The sequence below is a fragment of the Vanellus vanellus genome, assembly GCF_965231255.1.
Source record: "Vanellus vanellus genome assembly, chromosome: 2".
Lineage (NCBI taxonomy): Eukaryota > Metazoa > Chordata > Aves > Charadriiformes > Charadriidae > Vanellus > Vanellus vanellus.
In genome coordinates, this window is record NC_138906.1 from 55,241,589 (window position 1) to 55,267,864 (window position 26,276).

The 26,276-nt window shown below is 40.6% G+C and overlaps 1 protein-coding gene across 1 annotated transcript in view; it reads right to left on the bottom strand.

Annotated features, from left to right (window-relative positions):
* HECW1 (HECT, C2 and WW domain containing E3 ubiquitin protein ligase 1) overlaps nt 1–26,276 on the bottom strand; it is a gene marked incomplete at its 5' end in the record, with an annotated part of 190,958 nt that overhangs the window by 158,962 nt on the left and 5,720 nt on the right. Inside the window, 2 exons of the mRNA XM_082499170.1 lie at nt 6,536–6,643; nt 21,794–22,118. Coding sequence (XP_082355296.1) covers nt 6,536–6,643; nt 21,794–22,118 — 433 coding nt within the window. The remainder of the gene's footprint in view (nt 1–6,535; nt 6,644–21,793; nt 22,119–26,276) is intronic.

The following is a 26,276-nucleotide window of genomic DNA, read 5'->3' on the forward strand; positions in this document are numbered from 1 at the left end:
TTAACCATTCTGCTAAATAGTTTTCACACTGTTGAAGATGCTTCTGTGCTGCTCCAGTTTTTACCATCTGTGGACTCCTGAAGGTTAAAGTCATGCAGCATATTCTAATTTGCTTAAAGGTACAGCAGGATGGACTTCAACAGCCTTATCTCTATTTTCTCCCCTCAGGCACTCTTTCATAAAGTGAAGTGCATGTGATTTGAGAGACATTGGGGTAATGAAAATGGAGACAGGAAATTATTTTAGTGGGCTGGACTTGTCAACAACCCGTCCAGAAAAAGGAAAACTTTGCAAATACTTCAGCTTCATTAAAGCTTTTGTTGATATAACTATGCCTCATTTGTTTGGAAACATTTCAGGCTACAACATCCTTCAATTATTTGTAGTTTGAAAGTGGCCTTTATATCAGCTACCTAAAGCAACGCGAAAGATACATTTTTCTAGAGAGAGCCCCAGATGAAAGGGCTGATTGATTGTCAGTTTTGAGAACATTTCTATACATATGCCATAAATGCACACATATATGGCACATATTGACCACAACCTAGAACATATGCCTTCTACTTGCAGATGTACTAGGACCCCTCAGACCTCTGACTTTAGTTGCATGCTTTTTTAACCATTATTTCCCTGCTAGTCAATAGGAATAAATAACTATAATTTCTGCTCTCTGCAAGGCCTATCAACCATCTTTGCTATTCAAAAAAAATGCAGCAACAACAACAAATTTAAACAAACAACTGCTGCATATGCTTCCACATAAAAGTGTCACACAGATGACTGGTTAACACTTGGAAATGGTTTCCTTGCCAGGCAGTAAAACAATCTACAGAAAGGCCAGTAGTTAGCAGGGTCCCCAGTATTTTGCTATCTTTAGTGCAATTCTGAATAGTGTCAAAACTTTTCTCATCATTTTAAGGATATGCTAGTTTGATACTGTGCTTACAGGATGATGCTGCATCACACCTCAGTGAAATGGTCTCTAACACACTCTCTCCCTCTGTATTGCTGTATAAGCCAAAAAAAGTGTGCCAGAAACTGCAGTGAAGCAGAGCGTGTTTACTTTCCCGGAAAACCCATTACAGGCTGGTTCTTTCACTGCAGTGCCCTCCAAGCCTTAACACAAAGTATACATCCCTAGTGGCACATAGCCTCTCTTCCCTCCTCCTTCCTCTCCCCAAACCCCAACCATTTCATGGTTATAGTGGATGATTACCATTTATCACTGGCTGTCATAAAACCCCAAATTGCTAGACGTCTGCAGAAATGCAAAGCTGGCTATAGTGCAACATTGCCTCTGCAGCTGTTAAGGCTTTTTGTGTTTGCTGGGTATTAATAGGAGATGAGATCTGTTCTGCCGGCCTTCATGCTGTAATTTGGAAGCAATTCCCTCTCTGGCTCACACCAATTACATATCTGTCTGGCAACATTACCTTGCAAGTTTGTGACTGGCAACATTATATTGCAAGTTTGTGACATGCAAAGTGGAAAGGCATAGGCTTCTCTGGGAAAAATATTAGTCCTTTTCAAGGTGAAAAAGTAGCTCACGATAGAACAAACATAACCTTTAAATGGCTGTGGTATCTGAAAATGCTGGATGGGTATGTGTTAAGAAATTATCTTTGTTTTAAAAAGAGAGAAGGCTCTCTAGATGGTCTTAAACCAGGCTATCAGCAAATTCAAAAGCAACATGTATCTTGCTCAAATACCCCCAAAATACAGACACATGTTCTGAAAAGTGAAAGCTATTTTGCATTGTTATTGACCTACCACACAAAAAGCATTTTCTTAACCTAGCGACATTTTAATATACCCGAAAAAGCAACCCTTAATGACTCAGATTTGGCATCCCACTGAGCATACTGTGGAAGTATAGCTTAAACAACAGAGAAGCACCTGAAATTGCAGAATTTCAGTTCTACAAAAGTACAAGAAGTGCAGTTAACACAAAAGATGGTTTCAGTTTCTTGCCATACTTTCCTTTGTGTTGTCCGCTCCAGATGCACTTATACAAATCTCTCACAATACTGCTCATTTCTTCTTGCCATAGCGGCAGCACATGCACAGTTTCAACATGCTCAACATGAGCCAGCAATGTGCGATCGCAGCCCAGAAGGCCAACCGTATCCTGGGCTGCATCAAAAGAAGTGTGGCCAGCAGGTCAAAGGAGGTGACTCTGCCCCTCTACTCCACTCTCATGAGACCCCACCTGGAGTACTGCATCCAGCTCTGGAGTCCCCAACATAAGAAGGACATGGACCTGCTGGAGCGCATCCAGAGGAGGGCCACAAGGATGATCCGAAGGCTGGAGCTCCTCTCCTATGAGGAGAGGCTGAAAGAGTTGGGGCTGTTCAGCCTGGAGAAGAGAAGGCTCCGGGGAGATCTTATTGCGGCCTTCCAGTACCTAAAGGGGGCCTACAGGAGAGCTGGGGAAGGACTTTTTACTAGGGCATGTAGTGATAGGACGAGGGGGAATGGCTTTAAACTGGAAGAGGGCAGGTTCAGATTGAACATTAGGAAGAAGTTTTTCACTTTGAGGGTGGTAAGGCACTGGGACAGGTTGCCCAGAGAGGTTGTTGAGGCCCCATCCCTGAAGGTGTTCAAGGCCAGGCTGGACGTGGCCTTGGGCAACCTGGTCTAGTGGGAGGTGTCCCTGCCTATGGCAGGGGGGTTGGAACTCGTTGATCTTCGAGGTCCCTTCCAACCTAAACCATTCTATGATTCTATGATTTCTGCCTAATGTGGTCCTCCTGGTTGATGGCTTTTGCCAGTAATTATTATTACAGCTGTGTCCAGCAGAAGATACCTGTTGTGACAACCGGCCACCACAAAGAAAATAACTGCCAGCCACTTTTGCCTTTACTCACTCCTATTCCAGGTTCCAGACCAGTGCAGGCAAATTACTATCCACAGTGATCAGATTCCAGTATTCTGTTAAGTACCTAAACAGTGGTTTTATGTATAATGACTACAGGTTACATAGTTAGAGCACCGTTTTTCATTTGCTCGTTTATTTTCAGAAATGCAAGAAAGAAAGGGTAACTAATTGGGGAACATAAAGGCTTTTGAACAAAATGCTCCCAAACACATTTTACATGCCTCCAGATTCAAAATACAGAAAACGAGTAATAACTCTTTATTTACTTGACCTCATTCCTAATGCTTCTTTTTACATATTAATGGGAATTTCACTGTTGCAAATCAGCCAATCTTTACCACCTTCAATTTTTCAAGCTCCCTCATATAGCTCTCATAAAAACAAGTTCAAAAATGTCTTTTTAAGCTCTTTATGTCAAGTGGCTGGCTGGTCACAGCATAAGGATAATTTCCTTAAATGTGGTACAAAAACACCCCATGGGGAGTCCTAAAGTCTAACTGTTGGCAAAAGAAAAATGTTGACTTCTGAGGTCAGACAGGATGATCCCTATGGTCCCTCAGTAATAAGCCTATTTTGCCTCACACAATGGCACCACCAAAAATGTTAAACCTTTATACAGTTCAAGAACAGGAACGAAACCAGTCTGCATGGGGTGCCTTAAGTTCTCAGGAACTTTAAATTCTCTATGTAAGGCTGATTCTTTATTTGGCCACACTGTGATTTTCCCGTTATCGTGGGTCCTGCCAGCTATGATGGGTGAAACACCGCAGTGTATGCCATAATGTTTTCTGAATCCCTATGTAGTCGATAAATTGCTGATATTGACTCGGGTTGTGAACAGACACCAAGGTACAGACAGTTACAGTAAAAGCAAGAGCAGAAATTAAGGGCTGCCATCGCAAGTGAGCTACTCTGTTTTATAGAGAATTACTACTATAATCAGCAAGACTCCAATCAATAGCAAGTTAAAGGAAGCATAACATAATGCACAGAAAAACAATATGGATACCTTGAAAATGAATTACCACGTCTTAGCTACCTATTATATGCCTTGACAACCACTAAAGAAAAAGACTACCTATTCTCAGCAAGTGCCTGAGCTACACATGAACAGTACCTAAGAATATTCCAGCTAGAAGACTCACTAACACTTGCTTACCTTTATACCCTCCTCAAGTCTGTGCTATTGGCCATTTTTGGAGACAGGACACCAGGTCAGGTTACCTTTGGGCCAACATGGCAATTCTTATACCACATTACCACTGAACATACCCTTGCCCTGTCCTCCAGGTTCTCTCAGTTCTGTAGTGAGCGGCAAGAAAAAGAAAACAGATTTCTTAGACGAGTTTGATTTTGATGACCAGCATCTTTCTGATACCTACAAATGTCACCATATTGTGTGCTAGGCAACATAAAAGGAAGATATGATCTCTGTCCAAAAAATGAAAGTCTGAAGGAAGGTGGTTTACACCATCCTCTTTGGATATAAAATACATGAGGTTTTCAGACACTGCAGGTTTTATTATAACATTTAATCAACTGCAGAGCTGTGTACTTTTATAGATAAGTCTCAACAATGAGCAGGAACCTTCAAATATGCCTTTAAATATATAAAATTCACATACATCAACATTTTTCAGTGCTTTAACTTCCCACTTCAATAGTCAAGTGGCTCTAAGAGTATCCACACGTGCTGTTATTTACTACTGCCTACTTCATCTTCCCCTGTTTTAATTCTGGACAGGGCAATGATTTGTTCTTGATGAGCGCACTGGTACATAATCTCAGGGCTGAGATTCACAAACTAATGATTGCAGCATAACAAATTACCAAGAGGCAGCAACTCATCAAGTGTGGGCTGCCCAACTATGGTGTAGTACGACTTAGTTTTAAGCATCAGTGAAGGATGTTTTGCTAACTTGCATTTTCTTACAGTAGGGCAAGTGAAGAATGTGCATGCAACCAATTAACAACAGCTACTACGTCTCAGTTAACAGGGGCAACTTATTAAGATGACATAATTCATTGTGCAGTTGAGCCCTTAATGAAATGTGGCCCACCTGAAGAGGCTTTCTCCTAAGCATTTCTCACATTGCCTTTTTCTTTTCTATTGTGGATTAGGCCAAAAAGCTACCAGCAGCCCAGTCCATTGCCCCCCTTCCTCAATAAAACAAGGTACTAAAGCCTCTTCAAAACCCAGTTCTGGGATTTTATACCTCCTCCATGTTCTTCTATAATAGCTGAAAGAAAGCATGATCAGTTTCACGGATCAGTAACCACAGCTCAAAGAAGCAGCTGCAAAGTAGAGTCTGCTTTAAAGGTTAGATCTGGTAATGTATTTCTGCCTCCAAACCAGGATAACTAAAACCATTCTTCTTATGTATTAAAAAGTTTCCCATAAATGTATTTTTCAAAACACGAGATAAGTACCCTGTAGGTCCTGCAGAAACTTCAGCAGCTCCCTTCATTCTTTAGAACAACATTCTCAATTTAACTTAACATTAGGAATTACAGACCATCAGTGATGCTTTATACAGTAAAGAGATAGCTTGTTTCTAGGACTGAGTATATGTAAAATGTCTGCATATAGCATCCTTGCTGATACCAGATACTTTAAGTCAAATTCATAGGTTAACCTAATCAAGTATAACTCATACCCTTTCCAAATCCTTTAGAATTTGGGTTATATCAAAGATTCCCTTGCTTGCTCTCAAATTCAGACAGTCTTACACAGATATACCTGACTATCATGCAATTTATCTATGCTTTTACAAAAATTCTGAATTTTGCCCAGCAGGCTAAGGTAGATCATTGGAAACGTTCAGTACATTGAAAAACTGAAATTGTTGCATGCTAGGCTTCTCCATGCTTAACCCCTCCTTAAGGATACGTGTAGCTCTTTCCCCATAGATGTTTTGCTATGGATCTCAACCCAGTCTTTTGAGTACCCTATTTCTATTCTCCAAAGATGAAATGTTAACTAGCTGTACAAGGTACACAGCACTTTGCAGAAGCAAATTCAGTATTTCTGTATTTTGATTGCTAAGAGGGTGGAAAAGAGTTACACTGCACTGCATCAGATGCCCTGAGTAATATATGAATATAATAGATCACAGAATCACAGAATTATCAAGGAATATAAGGAACAATACATTTGAAATCAGTATTTTTACACTTTTATCAGTCTAGATGATGATCAGAACTTGACCGTTTTTACCACTGACTCCACCTGAAACTGGTGGAAGCTGGAGGCACCATGAAGTTTTACAATTAAAAGTCAGTGTGAATCTTCCTGGAGTGAGATGATGCCCCTGAGTTCCTCTTTTCCTTAATACCCTATTAAAGTTAATGCAGTTTATTACTAAAGATATAGTCCAAATAACAGCAAATGGACTAAAACACTAATTCATAACTGTATAAAAACAATAATATGTAAATAAGTCAATGTCCACAAAAGTTATTTTTTGCAGAAACTGTGGTTTCCTACTCCATAAAATGTTTCAGTTCCTCTCAATACATTTGAAGATTTTGGTAACATTTTTGGCCTTTTCTAAAGGACATACTGGGCATAAAAACATCGTAAGAACAACTTAAGCAGCTCAATTATCTTTGTGCAGTAACCGAATTATACCCCAGAAGGATTCAAAAAATACTTACGCTCCACAAAGTAAGAGCTGGCATCAATCTTCCAGATAATCTGACCACGGTGAGAGCCATTGACGCCACGGTTCTTGTAGTCCAAGAAGTTTTCAGACAATACCTCATCTATAAACAAAGAAAATCAAGCACCTGTTACGACAACATGCACAACAGAGAATCAGGCTAAAAATATGCCTTTAGCTTAACAGAACATACTAGAGCTGCTAGACAGCTTAGCACTACATGTTGAGAAATTAGCTTTTTCACTCATTTGTATTTTTAAAAAGTGCAGCTATAAAAAAAAATAAATCATAGCTTTTCCTGAAATGTAATTTTAAAAAATACATCCCTACAAAATTCTCAAAAATGAAAACATCTAGCTTAGCATGGATGAACCCCTAGCTAATTAAACATAATTATCTAGCTTTAAGAAAGAATTGTAGCAAAAAATAATCTCTTTGCACCAACTCTTAAAAACAACCCACAGAAAATAGTTACGTGTAGGCATCTGTACTACACTCACTTGTATCACAGCAGATGTGGTTATTTCCTGCAGCATACAGCGAAGGATATTTATTTTTGAAGAATCCCACTCACTGGGTGCCTTCACAGCTCTCTGCCTCCAAAACCAAATGACTGACAGCAAAACGCTGTCCCCTTGCAGTGTTTCGAGACACCTAGCAGCTGTCAGACTACCAAGCTGATCTTCAAAGAATTCAAGGACTAATCTATAAAAATGAATAATCTCTAAAATGTTTCTGAAAACCAAGACTGAGGAAACAAATGTCTTGCATGTGTAGGGCTGCATATAAATAAAAGACGGGCTGGTAGTGAGGCTGAGGAGCGGCCCTCTGGTTATTCACAAGAAAAAATTTTCATTCTGCTTCCAAGTTTCATTTTAGACTGCTTCAACGAGCTCTTTTCCAGACCAATCTGCAAGCCCTACATGGTAGAGATGTGAGCAAACACATCCCGGCCTCCGGTCAAGGGCCTGGTTCTTGACCCTCTTTTATTCAACAGCTTAAAAACCAGCCAGTGAGACTGTGCTGCAGCCCCAGGGCCTCGCTCCCCGACTCACGAGCTTACGCTGGGCTTTCAAGCAAACAAAAACACGCATATTGCCACCATGCCAAGCCAGCACTTACGGTTTTGATCATCAATAAATAGAAACAGCACAGCAAAAATAAAACAGGCGTATGGAGACGTTTACAGGCTGTCAGAGGGGAGTGGGGCTTACGGGCAGTGGCCTGTAGGAGCCCGAAATGGCCACAAACTCAAGTGGCTGAAGTAGCAATCCAGGATGGGCCCAGCCATGGCCTCATTGCTCTGAGTTTCAGGGGGATGAAATGGATTTGACATCCGTGCCCTGCCAAAGCACTTCACTAAAAGAAGGGCCACAGTCTCTTCCTGTGAGACCAGCCAGCAACCTCCTGGATTTTTCCTCTCAGCAATGAGGATAGTTTCAATTTTAAAAGAGGTTTGCACAAATGCACTTGAACCAACTCAGCCTTCCTGAGACTTGGTTCTGAAGACAATGACATTAATTAGTCGTCACCTTAAAAGCTGAGGAAAAATGCAAACCACTCAATCCAAGATTAAGTCAATCCAAGATTAAAATACACCAATTGCAAACACTGTGAAGCACTCACTTCATTATCACATAGGTCAACAAGAAAACAAAGATGACAGCACGAAACAAGGGACACCGTTCCTGAGGGCGGATGGACGATGTGACCAACTGCGGAGCTGAAGCAGCAGCCCGAAGGACAACACTAAGAAACTCAAAGACTAACGTGTTATTAAAAAATATATATAGAATGTTAAACAAAGTAGACTTGTAAATCAAAGGAAACTACACTTTCACTGAAAGAACAGAGCACCAAGCAGATGCAATGTTGTCCCGATGGTTTTACATAGTTATGTTCTCAAAGGAGAAAGGTAAGCAGGCTAGCAACACTGAACTCTCTGGTGCCACCCTCTTGAGGGATTTACAACAGAAATCCTTTTAAAGAGGTCATTAATGATTGCAATGGATAATTATAAATGGCAATGCTATCTACAATATACTCTCCCCTTGCTGATTTGCTAATTGTCAGTAATTATTTCACTAGCTCTGTTTCTCGCTCTGAATTGAAGTGGAAATCTTTCAGCACATTCTCATAGTACATCTCTGTGGTAACCCTTCAATGGTAAAATGATCTGGTATGATTTCTGTTCTTCCTCTGTGCTTTATAGCTGTTTTTGTCTTCTTTTAAATGCCAAATTATATATTAAAAAAAGGCAGATAAGTAAACACCTTTGCTCTCAGAGCTTTGGCTTACTAATGACTACCTTCAGTAAAGGACCATCCTGGATACAGATAATCCAGAATTACTCACATCATTCTGTGGAAGCACTTATACACACATGAGGAGATTTAAACCTATGAAATGTCCCTATTGCTTTGGCAAGGAAAACGCTTTATACTTAAAGGTGAGCATATACTGAAACATTGCACTGAGCTGGAGCCCGGGAACCCTGACTGGTCCCTCGTCCTGACCAGGCAAAGAAAGCACCCCTCAGCTCAGGCATGCTGCTCTCTGGCTTCATCACTCATGACGTTTATTTGTCATAGTTAGTCGCTGTAAGCTGCTGGAGATGCTCCAATGCCTGCCATGTTATTAAGATGTATGGTAATGACTGTTTCTCAAGATATATTGTTTATAAAACACCATGCTTGCTTAAGGAGGCTTAGCTGAGCTAGACTGGATGGCCCTGCTTAAGAAATCGCAGACATTTTAGGCCAGAGTTTGGTGGCACAGGAGATCCCAGAATCAGATTTAAAATGCTGTGTTCATGTGTAGTGTCTGTGGGGGCCAGCTGGCACTTCTACTGCATCGGTTGTTGTCTCCTTCCCGCAGCTGGCACAAAGGCAGCATGAACTCTGCATCACACAATCCCTCTAATTTGACAGAGATATCAGCACATGCCCATACCCAAACCAAATCACATCCCTATGGTGGGCTGAGCCAGCAGGGATGACTGCGGAATGCCCTTTCCACGTTTTTGTCAGAAGCAAGCAGGAAGCCTGGAAAACCAGGCTGAGAAAAAGGACTACTCCATCTGCACATCCAAAGCAGAAGTAGAATAAAGGGGAAGGCAGAGCAAGCTGGCCTGTGGGTACAGCTGACAAGCGAGACCACAGGAAAGCTGGAACTAGCTGTTCCCACCAAGTAGCATCTGCACGCTGCCTCCTGTCACAGAGGCGAGAGACAGGGGTGTACGGGAAGGACAGTGTCCAGAGCAAAAGGTCAAGTCACAAAGTACGTCAGGGAAGAGATATACACACACAGGGACCCAGTCACATGCACACAGTTTATGGACAGCAGCCACTGATGAAATAACAGGCTCAGGCAGTAGAAATGATATTTTAATATGAGTTTACAGAGCTCTGCAATATGCAGGTCACCCCAAGTAGGAGCAGTGGAGCATTTAAGTATAAAAACATTTTTGTAAATAAAACATATTCACAAAGGTCATGACTTAGAAATCCAGTACGTAGATCCTTCTCACAGCCAGATGTAAGCCCTGTCTGTCTCTCTTGAAAAGCTACATACTTCCCTCTTTCCAAAGAAATAAAACTTATTTTTAGTCCAGCAGAAATTTATGTTAGTTAGGATATTTAAGCCAGACAAATTTTAGTTCTATAAAAATAAATGCAGGTCCAAAAGGGAAATCATTCGTTTTTTGAAAGTATGTGTTCTTGGATGGCGAAAGATAAGAAAGAAATATCCTCTGGCAAGTTAAAAATAGCTGTAGTTGAAACTGGTCAGGAGGTTGGAATGTATGAATACTTCCTTTCGACCTGTTTTAGCTGGCAGGTGATACTATTCCGGGCAAGCTATTCCCTGAACGTGGACATTACGTATGTAGCACATTGACAAATAAAATTGTGCAGGTGAAATACACAGCTGTTTTATGCATTACATGGAGGTGTATATGTGTGTACATACATTTATCAACACTCATGTCGTATGTAAGTGAATAGAAGATATGGTATGTTTTAAGAGAACGGGCATGTGCAAAGGAAAACAAATTTTATTTCATATTTCTACTGAGAATTCCTATAACAAAGGAACTGACCTTAAAAACGTGTTGCATGTTAAGTCCCGAAGGTAAATGGTGAAATGCTTCATTTCACCTCCACACAAAATGAAGAGCAGAGTTAATGCTGCTCCCTTTCATATATTTCAGCCAGCAGCTAATGGCTTTTGACATTTTCCCAATGAAACATTGTAATGCATCTCCCTCCCTCTGTTTTTGAAGTGTGATTAACCTTTAAACTAGCTCTCTGCTTAGCTGGCAATCCACTGCATAGCCTGGGTTTGGCCCCGCTTGGTCAAAAAGCAAACACTTTGCAATCGCCCTCAGATCTGTGGCTTCATTTCCCTGGATGGTAAACAGGTAACTAATTAAGGAAAATGCCAAGCAAGGGAGTATTTGGGATGTGCTCTCCCTTGAACATCAGCTGGTCCTGCAGCTGGAGGCAGGGATGATGAGAGCAGCTGAGTTGGGGAGTCAGAAGACATGGGTCTCTGCCTCCCCTGCTCCAGAGCACACAGAGGTGCTGGCTGCCTCTTGCTGGTGAAAGGGAAGGCAGCTGCAGACCTGCAAAGCTGAGCTGGGACAGGAGCAGTGGCAGTCAGACCTCCCGCATCTCACGCTGTCCCTGGAGGAATCGGAGAAGGTGACGTACAAGCAGGCACCAGGCAGCTGGGGCCTGAGAAGCAGCCAGCGCGACCAAGGCACACTAGAGACAAATGTTAGCAAGTGCTTTGGGAACCAGCAGCAATTCTGATGGGCTGCTTGTCCTCAGCAAACCAGATACCTCCAAGCACAGCCTTTTACTGCTAAAAATATTCTGTGCTGTCACTTCCATACTGAGCGATCCCAATATAATTCACAAGCACTATATATATAGAGAGAGAGAGAGATAAAGAACTATGGCCACCGAAGCAAGCTATCTTTCAGATAAAGGACAGTAACCATTTGACAAAAAGCACACCATTCTTCAGAGGAATTCAGGAAAGTGTTGAGAAGGGCCTCCCCTCAAAAAGATCTGTAAAAATGTAATGGGGACTTCAAGTGCTGTCAGCAGCCTACACTAAACAGATAGGACCTCAGTATTTGCAAGCTTGCCTGAAATTCCCACAGAGAAACAAACAGATAGTCAATACGTCTTCCTCAGAAGGACTGATAGAGTTCAAATTACAAATAGCCGAGTGACCCTTTTGATCAGTTTGGTTTTATTTAAGAGGTGGAAATGAAAATTCTACTCCCCTTTCTCAAACAGTATTTTGCTGATATAGATGATCAACTTATCTTTCCACATAACCCAAGAATAACAACTACAAGATTTAAAATAACCTGGGCTACCTTCGAAGCAGCAAATAATTAACATCAGAGAAGAACACAATGTCAGACGGGTGCCTGAACTTGGTATATTATTCCAGTCTCTTATCCATCACTAATTTGATTTAGCACTACATATTACAATGTTTGCTTTCTACAAACTTAATGCAATTATGGCATAAAAATAGAAGCTACACTTCATGTCTTGATCCCTTATGAATAAAAAATGCTGTACTCCTGAAATTACAGAAGGCCTTTTAGTCTTTAGCTGAACAAATGCTTTAGCTTGAAATTTAAAAGTGCTTTTGCTCAGTATGTATGTCTGTACTATAATGACATATGAAGATAGTTAGCAAAATGCTTTTCAAAATCATTTTCTGTACCAAGAGGCTGAGCTCTGGTTGATCTGTTTTGCCATTTGCATGGAAAGCTGAAGGAAAGAGACATTCTAAAGCATACAATATCAATAAAATAAAATTATTTTGCAAGATAATACAAGTATAAGCCGTGGATAAGCTTCCTATTTCTGATGTTTTTTCTCTTACCACCCACCCAATTTATCACTTGAAGAACGTAAACCAACAGCAACAGCCTCAACAATTCACAAGTGCAGCTCATAGTGGGTTGTATCAGGCCATGCCAGTGTTTCCTTTTGCAACCTTTTAGCATTGCAAAACCTAGCCCTTGGAAACCGTGCTTTCAGAGTTGTACAATACAAGTGGTCATCATTCTGCAGGAGGGGAGCTATTATTGAGAAATGGATGCAGGAGACTGATACCAATTTCTCATTTACAAAGACAGCACAGTAAAAAAAAATTAAAATAGAAAAATCACAAATACTGGTTATCATTATAGGAGTCGATAGGAATGTTTCCACTGACTTCAGCAGCTACAGATACAGCTCTAATGGGGATCGAAACTTCACTGTTAATTCATTTGCCAATTTTTGCTGCGGACAATGAATATACTGCAAATTACAGTTAGCATCCCTCCTTCTATAGTTTCTTAGGGAGAAGAGTTCTGGAAAACAAGGGCCTAATCCTTCATTGGTGCTGAAAGCTCACTCTTTGATCTAAGAGCTATGCATATGCTTTGTCTCAAGTACATGAATGGTTCCATTTTAATCCCACAAAAATTAACCTCCTACTCAGTTACAGTTAAAGAAAAGTAAATTGGAAAATGTGAACAATGAGTGGAGAATAGCAGTGAGAGGAAGGCATAGCAAGAGAAAGACCAAAAGAAAGTAAGGAGATAAAAGAGCATAAACTGTAATAAAACAGCGATAGATGTGGTAAAGTTGCAACAATTCTTGGTCACTGAGGGCAGAAGACACTGTCCTAAGTAAAACTGCTCCAGGCACATGGAAAGGCAGGCATTGTAAGTTTAAAACCCGAACCACCTAATCTGAAGCAGAAAGAATTACACATGAAACCCAAAGGACACCTGTTATCTACTCCCAAAATCAAGGAATTGGAACTTTCAGCGAAACACTTTTACCTTTGAACATCTATCTTACTTTCAGAGCGATATATGACATTATCCTTTACCACTGCAGCAGCCTCCAAGTTACTGCTGGGAGATATTCTGATCTTTCATGACACTAATATCAATAAAGAAAGCAAACAAGACTGTCAATTACAGAGACCCTATTAAATCTTGGGGCTGATATGCCTATGGGTTTTCAGAAGGCTCTGGATGAACTCTGAATCCAGTCCTTCCTCACTGTCCTGCCCTCTTTGCATTTGAGCTAACCAAGCTGAGAGTCTGAGCTCTGTCACTTGAGGGACTTCCCTCCCCTTCCCTACAACAGTGGAGCCTCTGGCTAAAAGTCGAGCTGATGGCAATGGGCCCTCTTCATCTATGGTATCCTTGAGGTGTTTGGGATCCATGCTCCAGCACAATCCATCACTCATCTATTTCTCTCCAGTAACCACAAATCTTCCGCTGAAAAGGCAGACAGAATAAGGAAAGCGAAGAACTCAGCTGGTGCTCAGCAGTAACAGCTTGTGGGGGATAAAAGACCCATAGCAGATTGCTAGGTTGCAGTGAGATGGGCATCTGTCTAGTAACACTGGTGTCATTTGGTTCTACATCCATGTAGATCTCATTGCTACTTCAGCTATGCCTGTTCCAGCTACAGACTTCTACTTTAAAGCTCCTGCACTTCTAGATGTATTCTCACCACTGCTGCAGATGGAACACATCTGGGTTTTAGCACAGCAACAGCTATACTTTAGCTATGCATTGCACAAACTTCTCCACAGTTAACAACATCCAGCTTGCAAAGGAACTGAAGATGGGAGGGAGGAATCCAAACAAAGACGATCATGACTGCCTCAGTGCATGCTGAAAAAAATGAAGATATGTAATGTGTGGTGAGGTACAACATGGAAGAGTTTTGTTTGCTTGTTTTTAATATAACAACAGTTCCAAAGTTCTTGCAGTCAGCAGAAGTCTCCCCATATATTTACAGTGCAACTTGGAAAATGAGGATTATGAGAAAACAGTGCACCCTTGAAACTTGCTAGAAGATATTAAACTAAGAGATGCTGCAGGCCTAAGGCAGTATAAAGACATGATACAAAGGGACACAGGAAGATCTGAAATGTGAACAAGGATGACACTTATCCAGGTTAACAACGTTCATTAAGTAGGGGGGAAATAATTTGCAGTACTTGAAAAATGGGCTTATAGCAATGTTGAAAGACATAACAGCAGACAATAAATTAGATAGGCATTTGTGATCTGATACAGCAGAAAAAAAACACCAAACCAACCAAACCCAAACACAACTCTGATGTGTGCACTGAAGCACCACAGTGCAAAGAAACTCTTGAGAATCTGGAGTGATTTTATCTGAAAAATGGTATTCAATTATAAGCTTATTACTAAGTGGAAGATCTTCAGTGAAGAAAAAATTGTCTTTAGGGCTGGAGAGATCAATGGACAAGAAAGATTACAGAAGCTAAACACATACACAGTCATTACAGCAGTTGTGAAAGGCAGCATGGGAATATTCAAATGTTATGAACAGCGTGTTTGTTATAAACGCTAAGGAATGGGAATGATTTACTTTGATTTAGAAAACTAAGAGAATAAAAACATACACTGAACCTTCAAAATCCACGTGGCTAGCTTGACAACCTCTACGGAACAAATCTTTCTGCTTTAAGCTTTATCCTGCCAAGAATTTTATGTTCGTGCTCTCCACTGTTTGTGCTGTGATTGATTCTACCCAATCAATGGTCTGAACGTGCTGCACAGATCACACTTCTTTTGAAGTGGCTTCATTATCAGTCTGGGCTATACAGCAATATGGGCCCTCCTTGCACAGCACAGAGGCAGTTTTATCCACAAGCATAATGACCCTGGAAATCACTGAGATGGCATGAGGCTGCTGTGTTCCCTGTCTGCATTACTTCCCTCTCCTGATATTCAGGATGACAGCTGAAGTAGAAAACTTTTCCACCCATTCACCTAGAAAGAGGTTCATAATACCATAGCTGTTATTTTATGAAGAAATATTAAATGAAAATGGGAATCTTTTGGCACATGGTAAACGCCTCTACCAGATACTAAAGATATTTAAGAACCGGCAACCTACAGGCTTCTTTACAATCACTTCCCTACAAGACCATAAAGCGCACCACGACTGCACTAACCCCTCAACAGAAGCTTTTTGGGTGTGTTGCCACTAATACTAACAGCACAGAAATGACAGAGGTGAACCTTAGAACCACTGAACGGGAGAATGGGTCAGAAGCCGTATGTGTTGGGAATATTCAGAGACCCTTGCACTTAAGTGTTGACTATATCTACTTGTAAAGAGGTGAAACAGAGGCAAAAGCTAACTGTGTTTGTGTCACACTTGGTGGGGCTGGAAAAAGCATATCCTGGTTTCGTCCGGCTGAAGTGGTCTACCAGACACAGAACTGGGAAAGACAGAGTGACTCAGCCTGATAAAGAGAAGTCACTTTCACTGGATCCAAGAGCAGCCAGGTGAAGGCAAGCCAGGTCGGAACAAAGAACTGATATCGCTGCACTAATATATCTGCCAAAGCCTACGATACATAATATCCCCTTCGTTCAGCATTTGTGCAGGCTTTCTACTGCCTTTTCTTTTTTTTTTTTTTTTTTAAATGACAGGTTTGCTCCCCTGACACTTTTTGTTCCTGAAATAAATAGTGCTGTGCTTCGTGAAAGCTGTCTGGCCGCTCGGCGCCTCTGTTGATGTTTTACGAAGAGAGTGGAATTGCAGGTGTCAAACAAAACTTAACTTGCTGAGGTGACCACAGCCAGCCACGGCTGCCGTCCCCAGCCTGGTGACAGACCCAACTATGAGATGACCTACAGAGGACAAGCTCCAAGACGAGAGCTGGGTTCTCTTCCAAAGGCCACAAAAGGACTGGGAAGATGGGTAACTCCAGGACAAAACAAATCCAAATATCAAAAAAAATCACTCTAAGCAGGCACATTGTGAAGAGTTTTGTTTTACAGATGGCTATATCTGAAGCAGAGAGGTGGAGGAACCATCCAAACGCACAGAGCGCCTGAATTGGGGATTAGAGCTGTAACGCAGGGACCTGCAACTCCTAGCCTTACATGTACATCACTGTTCCTAACATTATCTATCTCTACTGGCAACATGGGACACTTTCTGCTTGTACGTATTGGACATTTGGTAAAATAGCTGTACAAACAAGTTCTGATCCAAGTCTGACAGCAGGAAAAATGTAGTTCTCTTTCCACTTGCCTCAGTGGGCAATACAGCAACACAAGGTCCTCTAAGCCTAAAATCAACCTGGAAAGTGTTTAAACAAGTGTTTAAATGTCTATTAACCAGTATCTTTAAAAATTAGATTTGTCAGATTATGGTGAATAGCCTTTTTGGGACAGAAATAACATCAAAGGCAGAAAGAGGAGTAAAACATGCTGGTTTAAAGCTAAATTTCAGTCACTAACTAGGTCAAGACTTTCCTACTTACATAAATTTGAGGAGAACCACTCTGTCAAAAGCCAAATACAGACAGGAAATTGGACCCTACCAGATTTGTGTATGAAGAAATTTTCAATAAATAGCCTTTAATAATGTTTTGCTTTCCCATAAGGAAATGCCAAAAGAAAAAAGCCTATTACAAATGGATAAGAAGAGTACAATGTTAGTACTGATAAATTCCCAACATCGGTGTGCACAAACACTGGAGCAAATGATTCTTTCAAAGTCTGGTTTAAACATTTCTCATTAGCTGCTCTGTATCAGATATGGAGACGATGACAGAAGTGAAATCTAGTAGCAGCTAAAATGGTACTGCAGTAATTATAAGATAGCTCTTTATCTACAGGCAGCTGCCAGCAGTCCATATTAATTTATCTAAGAGGCTTCACACTGTAGCAAATAGTAATAGTAAACGAGATAACAGAGAAGGAGAAAACTTTGAGATAAATAACTGTAAATACTCCATCTGTCTCACAGTAGCCACTAAATGAGAGTTCATTTAAAAAAAAAATATACAAACTCGTTATCTTCATTATTCATAAATTTGTTTTGGTTTCACTTCCCCCCCACGTGCATTTTCTTCACACATAGCTTTTCTGTAAAGAAAAGTCAAATTCCAGAGCTTTTTAAATAGCAACAAAGCTGTGTTATGTCTGAATTTCTGAGAGAACTCTTTTTGAGTGGTTTTGTGTATTTTTTATCGAGGATATGTTTCTGAAAGACTGCTGATGTTCATAATACTATAGTTCTCTTGCAGGAAGGCAAATGCATATCTCAGGTGAGTTGCTACAGCATTTAGAGATGATTCTGCATACCTCAGAGTTGATGTATAGTATATAGGAAGTTAGAACATCTCTAGAGTTCAAGCTTAGCAGGAATGAAATGTAATTCCTACTCCTGAAGGCACCATATGTCTTAAACACCCAGAAAGGCTTGTTCTTCCAATTTCCATATTTTTTGTCATCTTACCACGGGTAATCTTACAATGCATTGCAGTAATAACATCTATACTTTAACAGAGTCAACATTTACCATTCTCCTTTCAACTAAGGAATTTTTCTACGGCCCTTCATCAAAATCATGTAGGTGTGTATGGTTGTTTTCATGCAGTTACAGGGTAGATATACTCAATGCTATTTTTTGCCATGAGACACACAAACACCATTTTTTACACTGTTTTACAAGAGATCAACTGTCTGCCTAGTCCATTTTCTGAGTCCATGGGTAAAAGTTAACTCTGATAATCAATTCTAAATCCAGCTTTTACCTGCTTCTGTGAAGACTGTTTCCCAGTTGGCCACCCTTATGAATGCGCATATGGATTGAAGAGGAGAAAAACAACTACGTTTTGATAAAAGAAGCTATGGCTCCTTCACGAGGAGCAAGCAGCCAGAATTTCCCTATAGGCAGGGCTCCATTAACTCTTCTTTCAGGCTACTTTAACCTTTGAATAGCATCCCAAAATGCTCTATGGTAGAAAAACATATGAGCTATGTGATTTTTGCTCTTTTTTCTTTTGGAAGTCTTTTATTAACATTTGTATTTCCCCAGACTTGGAACATCTTTGTTCTGAAACCTGCAGCTTATTGGGTATCATCAAAATTTTAGTGGTGGCAGTGGTGGTGAGAACAGACTAAGTTTTACGCATTTCAAAACTAACACTTATATAAAATTATTTGGAGATATTTCCTAGAGGACTACAATGGCAATGATTAAGCTCCTCTAAGGTGAGAAGTGTCTTCTGTTCTGCTTCTGTATAGCCCCTTCCAGGGATGCCCAGCAGCTCCCACAAGACAAATAACAAATAATAACTCTAATGTTCCCACACTGAGTTTTACAGAAAATCCACAACACACTGCCTGATACCCCAAGGACACAAATAACTTCTCATTGTTCTCATGACTCACTGCAACATTAAAGTACTGCCACATTCAAACCTTTCAGCTCAAATTTCACCAACCCAAACAATCACAATAAGGATTGGGCTGTATCCACAAGCTGGCTTTGAGACAAACACTAAAGTGACCAGCAGCAATGCAATAGTTAACAGTGTTGCCATGCAAGTGGTAATAATAGGCTTCAACACTAATCCCCTATTGAACAGACCAGGAAAAGCTCATGGTTTCTTTGGTTCTCTTGTTCCAGTCTGGCTGCTAATTCAAAACATAGTCATATATCAGTTTACATTGTGAAGGTCATACCCACAAGGCCAGGAACATTTCCCCTCTAAACAGGAATGCAGGCTTGGAAAATCTGCGCAAATGTACACACAAATCTGAGCTATTGGTATGTCTGGATCTCCCACCCCTATGGACTGGCCACAAACACTGAATCCAAGATGTATCAATGTTTTATTCGAGGTGAGCAGCACGCTTTTGAAATGACCCTTCCAACTGTTCCCACTTTGTCACCACCAGACCGTATGGTGATCTTCGGGCACACAAACTCAATTCTGTCCTGGTGAAGCTACACTGAAAGATGCACTACGGTGACTCAAGGGCATTCAGTCTGCCAGACTGAGACTGCTCTAAAGCCAAGCCCCCAGAATGTATTCAGCAGCTGTTTGCTTCTACAGACCCATTCCTGCTGGTTACCCCTATGATGTGAATGTAGCCATAATGCCAGTCACCTTCCTAGACTCCAAGCGTTTTCCGTGTCAAACGCACATCAAAAGCCAAGTGATCTTCAGACTCCCATGTTCTTTCTTTAAGGGAACCAAAACACCAAATCTCACTATACGTTAGGTTTTGTGAGGGGAGGAGAGGGAAGAGGGAAAGGGAAGAGAAAAAAAAAGAACAAGGGGTGCTGCTGCCTGCCGTTTCCTCAGTTATTTAGATTAAGAACCTGAGAGGCTGGAGACAAAACACCTTCAAAGACAAACAGGGTCAACTACTGGTTTCTTGGGGGCTGGACACACTATTCATTTTTCATTTGGCAGTGGTGTTTCTTGGAAAAAGCCATTGACTATTGCCATTAACATCAGGCGTTCAGCCAGCAGGGGCAAGGATCCACTTCACAATTTGCACTTCAAATTTACTGGGGTATCTGGAACAACATCCTGTTTGATAGGATAAATTACACAGGAGAATCAAGGCAAATTTTCCTCTCCCAAGTAATCCTTCATGTATTAAGGTTACCTACCCCAAAAAAATTCAGGATGTGTCTTCACAGCACTCGATGTAATGTCTGAGCTATGAAACATGGCTGAATGAGTTCAATGTGAACAGCTGTGTGGACTTTCTGTTGACTCCACACCACCAGAAGGTAAGATTTGCCTCTTTTTACTGAAGCAATACAGTCCTTCATGAGTTGCCTGTGCTGCTACAAAATAGTCTTAGAGTATTTCTTACTGCCTAGTACTGTGTCTTCTGTGGCTGCTGCGTCTTCTCATCTGTTCCAGTAAAACAATCAACTGCAAGCTTAACTGCAAACACTAGTAGTTCTGTTAAGGCCAACAAACAAGACTACTTTCGGAACATCTGTTTTATATCCAGTCTCTGTTTTTTTCCGAAGAGATTTTAAATTGGAGAAGCCTACTTTTATTTTCAAAGCAGGGTATTTTATGAGGTTACTCATGGGAACAAGTACTGCAGCCTGGATTTACTGTAACCCCCACTCCTTTCCCTCCATGTCCCAAGTAGCCACTTTTCATGTCCTCCTTCTCCCAGTCTCTCCAACACCCTGAACTCATTTTCTAATGCTTAACACTATGCCACCAGGGTACCTCTCTCTACACGCTCAGACCTCCCATCCAGTCCCTTCTCGTGTCACCAACATCTGTGTTCCCAACATCCCCGGCATGTGACCCTTCTGCTCTTACCCACTAATGCAACACCATAGCTCCCTACAATGTCATATGTGATTGCTCCAAAAACCCAACTTGCAATATCATATGCTTTATCTGTTTTTGTTTGACTTGCTATCTAGCCAAGATAAAACATTGCTATTGTAACTAACATACCTACATAGTGCTAGGCTATTCAAACAGGTAAGCGCAGCATTTAACCAACATTTCCCTTTGGAGGGGCACCAACTTGAGTCTGTCTTCTTTATCAAGCCGCTGGTCTTCAAGAAACATTTAAAATCTTCACATTTTTAAGACCGCTAATCCATAAAGGAATGTGGCTGAAACTGATCCACCATGTCCAAAACTTACCAGAGGGCAAAGAGTTAACACAGACTTCAGTCTAGGCAGCAGGACTATTTCCATAAGAACCAAAGCAGGTTAAAAAAAAAACGCTAATTTTATACCGAAGTAAAACAGTCAGGTAAAAGTCCATTGAAACCATTTCTTATTACTCTTATGTGGGGCTAGATTTACTAGATGGAGATGTCAAAAATATGCTAATGTATGTGGCTGAATACAGCTTCCAATACACACAGAAAAAAAGGAAAAACTTTCTGGGACAACTCCAGACTGCCTCAGTCTATAATTATTGTTCATATCAACATATCCTTTAGCTATACAGGAAAAGTCGTTCTATTTCATGGGGTTTTTAAATGACTCATATTCTTGACTTGTAAAACCTCTCATCTGTCACAGATTACTCAAGGACTCGCAAGAGGAAATCCTGGAAATATTATGCTTTTTTCTTATACAGAAGGTATTTCCCCAAAATCCAAATGGCTTTAAAATGAAAATATCTTGAAATTTCAAGAAACTGTCAACAGAAAGCATTCCCATGTCTCTACTGAAGAAAAAGTGAGGGTAAGAACTGCAACCAGCAATTCAGGAGCAGAAGAAATCTTGTCATATATAAACCCACTTAAAGACTACACTCAACAGAACTATATTAGCTCATTATTACCATTCAGCCCATATTACCCTAATGCTTACAAGCAAAAAAAGCAGCAAGAAACTCGAAGGGGAAGGGGTAAAGGGGACTTACCTATGAGATACATCCCGATCCAGTCCCCTGCATCCACTTCCTCCTTTATATCCCAGTATATCACTAGGTCCTGTGAATGCCCGATGGAGTAGTAGGAGCTGCTGACCATCAGGGTAGATCGGCTGTCTGAAGTGACAAGGTCCGTGTCACTGGTAGACCTAGGAATGGTGACCGTCTCATGGGAATTGTTCCTGATGTCCATGTTATGGAACTGGTCAGGGTTATAGCTGTATCTGAGAGGTTCTTTGCAGCGGCGCCGATTTTGTGAGTTCCTAGATGGAGACGCCATGGCTGCCAGGCCCAGGAACCTGTTTTGGTACAGATTCTGCGAAGGAGAAAAAAAAAAAAAAAAAAAAAAAAATAGTATTTACAGTATTATTCATTTTTCAGTGATGTCAAAGCTCAGGAAAAGTAGTACATCAGAATGAAAAAGTAGCTAATCTTTTTCCATTTAGCATAGCGTAGAAGAAGCATGAAAAAGTGTAGCAGGAAACATAGTGCTAATTCAACTCCTAATCCATAATTCTTACCATGAAAACAAGTGTAAGAGCAAGCCTTCCACCACCAAACTCAGCCACAACTGGCAGTGTGTGAGGAAATTAATAGTAGCTGGCCTCCTCCACATTAATGCATGCACCCAGACACATACACCGACGACTATCAAACTGCTAGACAGTCATTCTCTTTTAACATCAGGAGATAGTCTTCCCACTTTTCATACCCGGAGTTAAGTCTTCTCCCCGGTAATTCTTGTTACATTTGCAGAGGAATCTTTCTTAAAGTGCAGTTGCCCCAGAGACTCTACCCCATCTGGAGAGACTGGTTAGCAATGAGTAAGAAGTCTTCCTCCCCACTGGAGATCTGAAGAGTTAGCGCCATGAAAATGGAGTTATGCCTGTTACCAAAATAGAGATGTCTTCACTGAAGTGTAAATTAAGTGTTGCAGTGCCTCTCAGCACCCCAAGAGCTTCCAATGCTATTGCTCTGCTGCATTTTTTGCAGTAGACTGCGAGAGACTATGCACACCTGCTCTGGTAGGAATTTGGGAATGCATTGGTCAATTAATGGGAGTCAAGGAGGCTACTGCAGAGTAGTCATCATCTTAGTAGTGGAAAAAATATTTAAATTCCAACCTACCCTCCTTCCTCAAGGCAAGCTGAGTGACTTGTACAAAATGCGTCATGGTGCATGAGTTGAGAGCTCTTGTGAGCCAGGACATGGAGAATGCTTAAGTTATGACTGAGGTTAATCTTGATGTGAAGACATACCTCAACACTGATCAAAATACTGGTTAATCTTTACTTCTGTGCTGTTTGTTTTTTCCATTTTCCTTCCCAGCTTTCCCTCTTCTCTCCCCGCAGCTCTATTTCAATCACTCAGCTTTTCATTATTCATTAGCCTTCCATTATCCATCTGTTGCCAACCATGCTGTCAAGTCCGTTAGATAGAAAACCAGACAGCTTTCCAGTATGCTATGAAATGCTTTTCACATGATCAGAAGTCAAATCATCCTTTTGAACTCAAACAAATTAAGCGGAAGAAAAATCATAGCTCCTTTGTCCAGCCAAGCAGTTATTTAACCTTGGCTTTATTAAGGCTACAGTAGCACAGAACAATAAGTCCTGAAAACATAAAGTATTTTGTTTATTAATACCAATTTTTGTGGAATAATTAAGAGACCTATTATTGCGTCTTCGGATTCTGTTGCACAGAAACTGTACAGACAGCAAAAAAATTCAACTGGCATGTTTGCACCCCTAGAACATGCTGTCACTTTGCAGACGCTGCCCTACAACGCTTACAATCCAATGACCCAAATCCTCACTTACTGCATTAAACAGGGTTTATAGCAAAAATAGCTCCAGCAGGAATGCCACACCTTATAGTAAATGCTGGAAAGATTGACGCAAAGGAATAGAAGCAGGAAGGAAACGTGTGGGGGAACAAAGTGCATGGTGTTGCATTTGATTTTCATCTAATTATGTCTTTGCTGCTTCTTTTCTAACAGTTACATTTATTCACGGTTTGAAAAGAGAGTTCAAATCATAGTATGAAGATCGGTGTTCCCTGTAAACAGAAAATGCATCTGTTTTTAAAAAATCAAAATCAGGGTCTCGCATGCTGTGAACATTTTCTAAGCTGGGAAGCACTTGTGGGCACGCACAACTACCACGCTTTAGTCAGTAATTTAAAAATCAATGGGAGTTTGTCACTTACTGAAAAAGGCATCTGCTGTCACAACAGTACCTAAGACAACTACTATTGGTTTTATACTGGTGAGATAGCAACGCGAAGAACTTCAAGCCCACTCTTCTGGATTAGTCTGTACCATTAACATGGACTCCTTCACTCGTAGCGCGCTACCCAAAAACTACTTCAGTTCAAAGGCAGACATTTTATTTCTGGTGACAAATTACTCCAGGGAGTAGTGGTTCTGCAGATACTTTCATTTTTGAAAGTTAATGGATGTAGAGTATTAATTAACTGCACACTTTCAAATTAAATTAGACTTAAACATTTAATATTTTCAGCTTCAGCGTGACTTTAAGTGGTTTTAATGAAAAAGGTAAATTCATCACTATGTTCTAATTCTGTAAATTCCCACTTTCCTGTATGTTGACTCCTGTGGAACAAATGGCATAATCTGAAAGCAACCCAGACAGCCACATTCTCCAGAAATCTGAGTCTCCCATATTTCCAGCATCAATTCTACACAAATACATTAATCTGCAAAAAAAACCCCACCCAAACTGAAAAAATCCCAAACAAATGGGACAATACAGTCACATGATTATCTGGATTAAATAATGGTATCAAAATACAAGCAGGGCTCTATGAATAAGTAGAAAAGAGATTAGAAAAAATAGTTATTCCACATTTTATTACCAGCTTTGCATGTTTTCCATGCAACTGTCTAAAGCACACACAAGCCCTGTTTAGAGACTCCCAGTCATAGTGAGACAGCTTTAAAAAATTGCAAAGACATCCCTTCTATGTCTTGTGGAAGCAATCTGATCCATCATAGATACGTAGTACATAAAAAAACAAACCAACCCTTATTTAGGGACTTGAGATTCATATTTATTCTCTCTATCCCTTTACAGAGATGTGTACACTATACACACTAAGCTATACTCTAATTTTTGATACACAGAGTAATTATAAAGCAAGAACACCCAAATGTTGACCCAACAGCACAACAGATCAAGCTTGGTTGTCAACAGAAACAAATCCATCTCCGTTCCTGGCTCAAAACAGTCATTCCACAGCTGCTTCTACAGTCACTCTTTCTAGGGGTGTTTTCACCCATGGACTCTCTCTACCAAATGACCCTCAGGCTTCACTTACCCACTCACTCCTCTCACCACTTGTATGACGGATAGCAGTGAGGAGAGCCTTTGCTGATCAGGGCATCTGTGTATGTAAGAGGAAAGGTGGTGGGTTTTTTTTTTCCTCCTCACACCTTTCAACCTTTTTCTCTTGGATTATCAAATTTTGTCCTAAAAGAGCCCGTCTTGCCACACTTAAGGACATCCATGCATGTGATTGGCTCAATATGTGAGCTCAAGCTTGTCCTGAGTTGAAGGTGACAATATTGCGCTGGTGACTGATGCACAGCTTGGCTATTTCCTGTCTCTGAACTTATCTAGGCTAGCAGGAATGATGCGACAGGGATGTAAGATATTACAGTTATATCAGGGATGGTCCAGTTGCTTTAGTTTTTGATGCCTGATGTAGCAGATGTAAAGGTCTTTCCCTTTACATTCCTCATTTGGACGTACATAATATGTAATACAACATACATAAGTAAATTTCAGTCTACCGTATAGTAGGGATCTTTTCTATTAACATCTTGTCAAGAAATGCAAATATGACTACTGTTGGAAAATACATTGTTTTCTACTGCTATCAGCTACTCTAGCATAAATGATCATTTACTCCAATAAATTTAGTAACTATTTTTTTTTAGTATCAGAAACAGCCCTTTTATGTACAGACAGCTATGGCAATAAGTATTTAGCTATCAAACAATAGCCTGCTGAGCAAAACTAGCTAAAGTGACATTTTTTTCCCCTCTCACTGCCACTCCCTCTGATTTTCACAAAGTTCTGGAAAGCTTTGCCTCTAAACATCTACCAGCCACATAAAAGTCCTACTCAAAGTGAGATTCTTGGAGGATCGTCTGTGGGCAGAACTTGCCTCTTATTTATGTCACTTAGTCCATCTAATGAAAACAAATATCAGAAAAAATAATTTAGGGTATTTCCCACCCCGTCCATGTAAATGCAACTGCAATCTCTTAACAAGGGAAAGCAGGAGTAGCCAGAAGGAAATAACAGATGAAACCTGATTGTAAAGAAAACTGATCTCAAAAATGTACACATAGAAAACCTGTAATTGGTAAATACCAAGAAAAAACATTTCACAGATTTTCTTCCCACGTTCCCTCCCTTTCACACTCACACCTCTCTCCTTGCCCGAT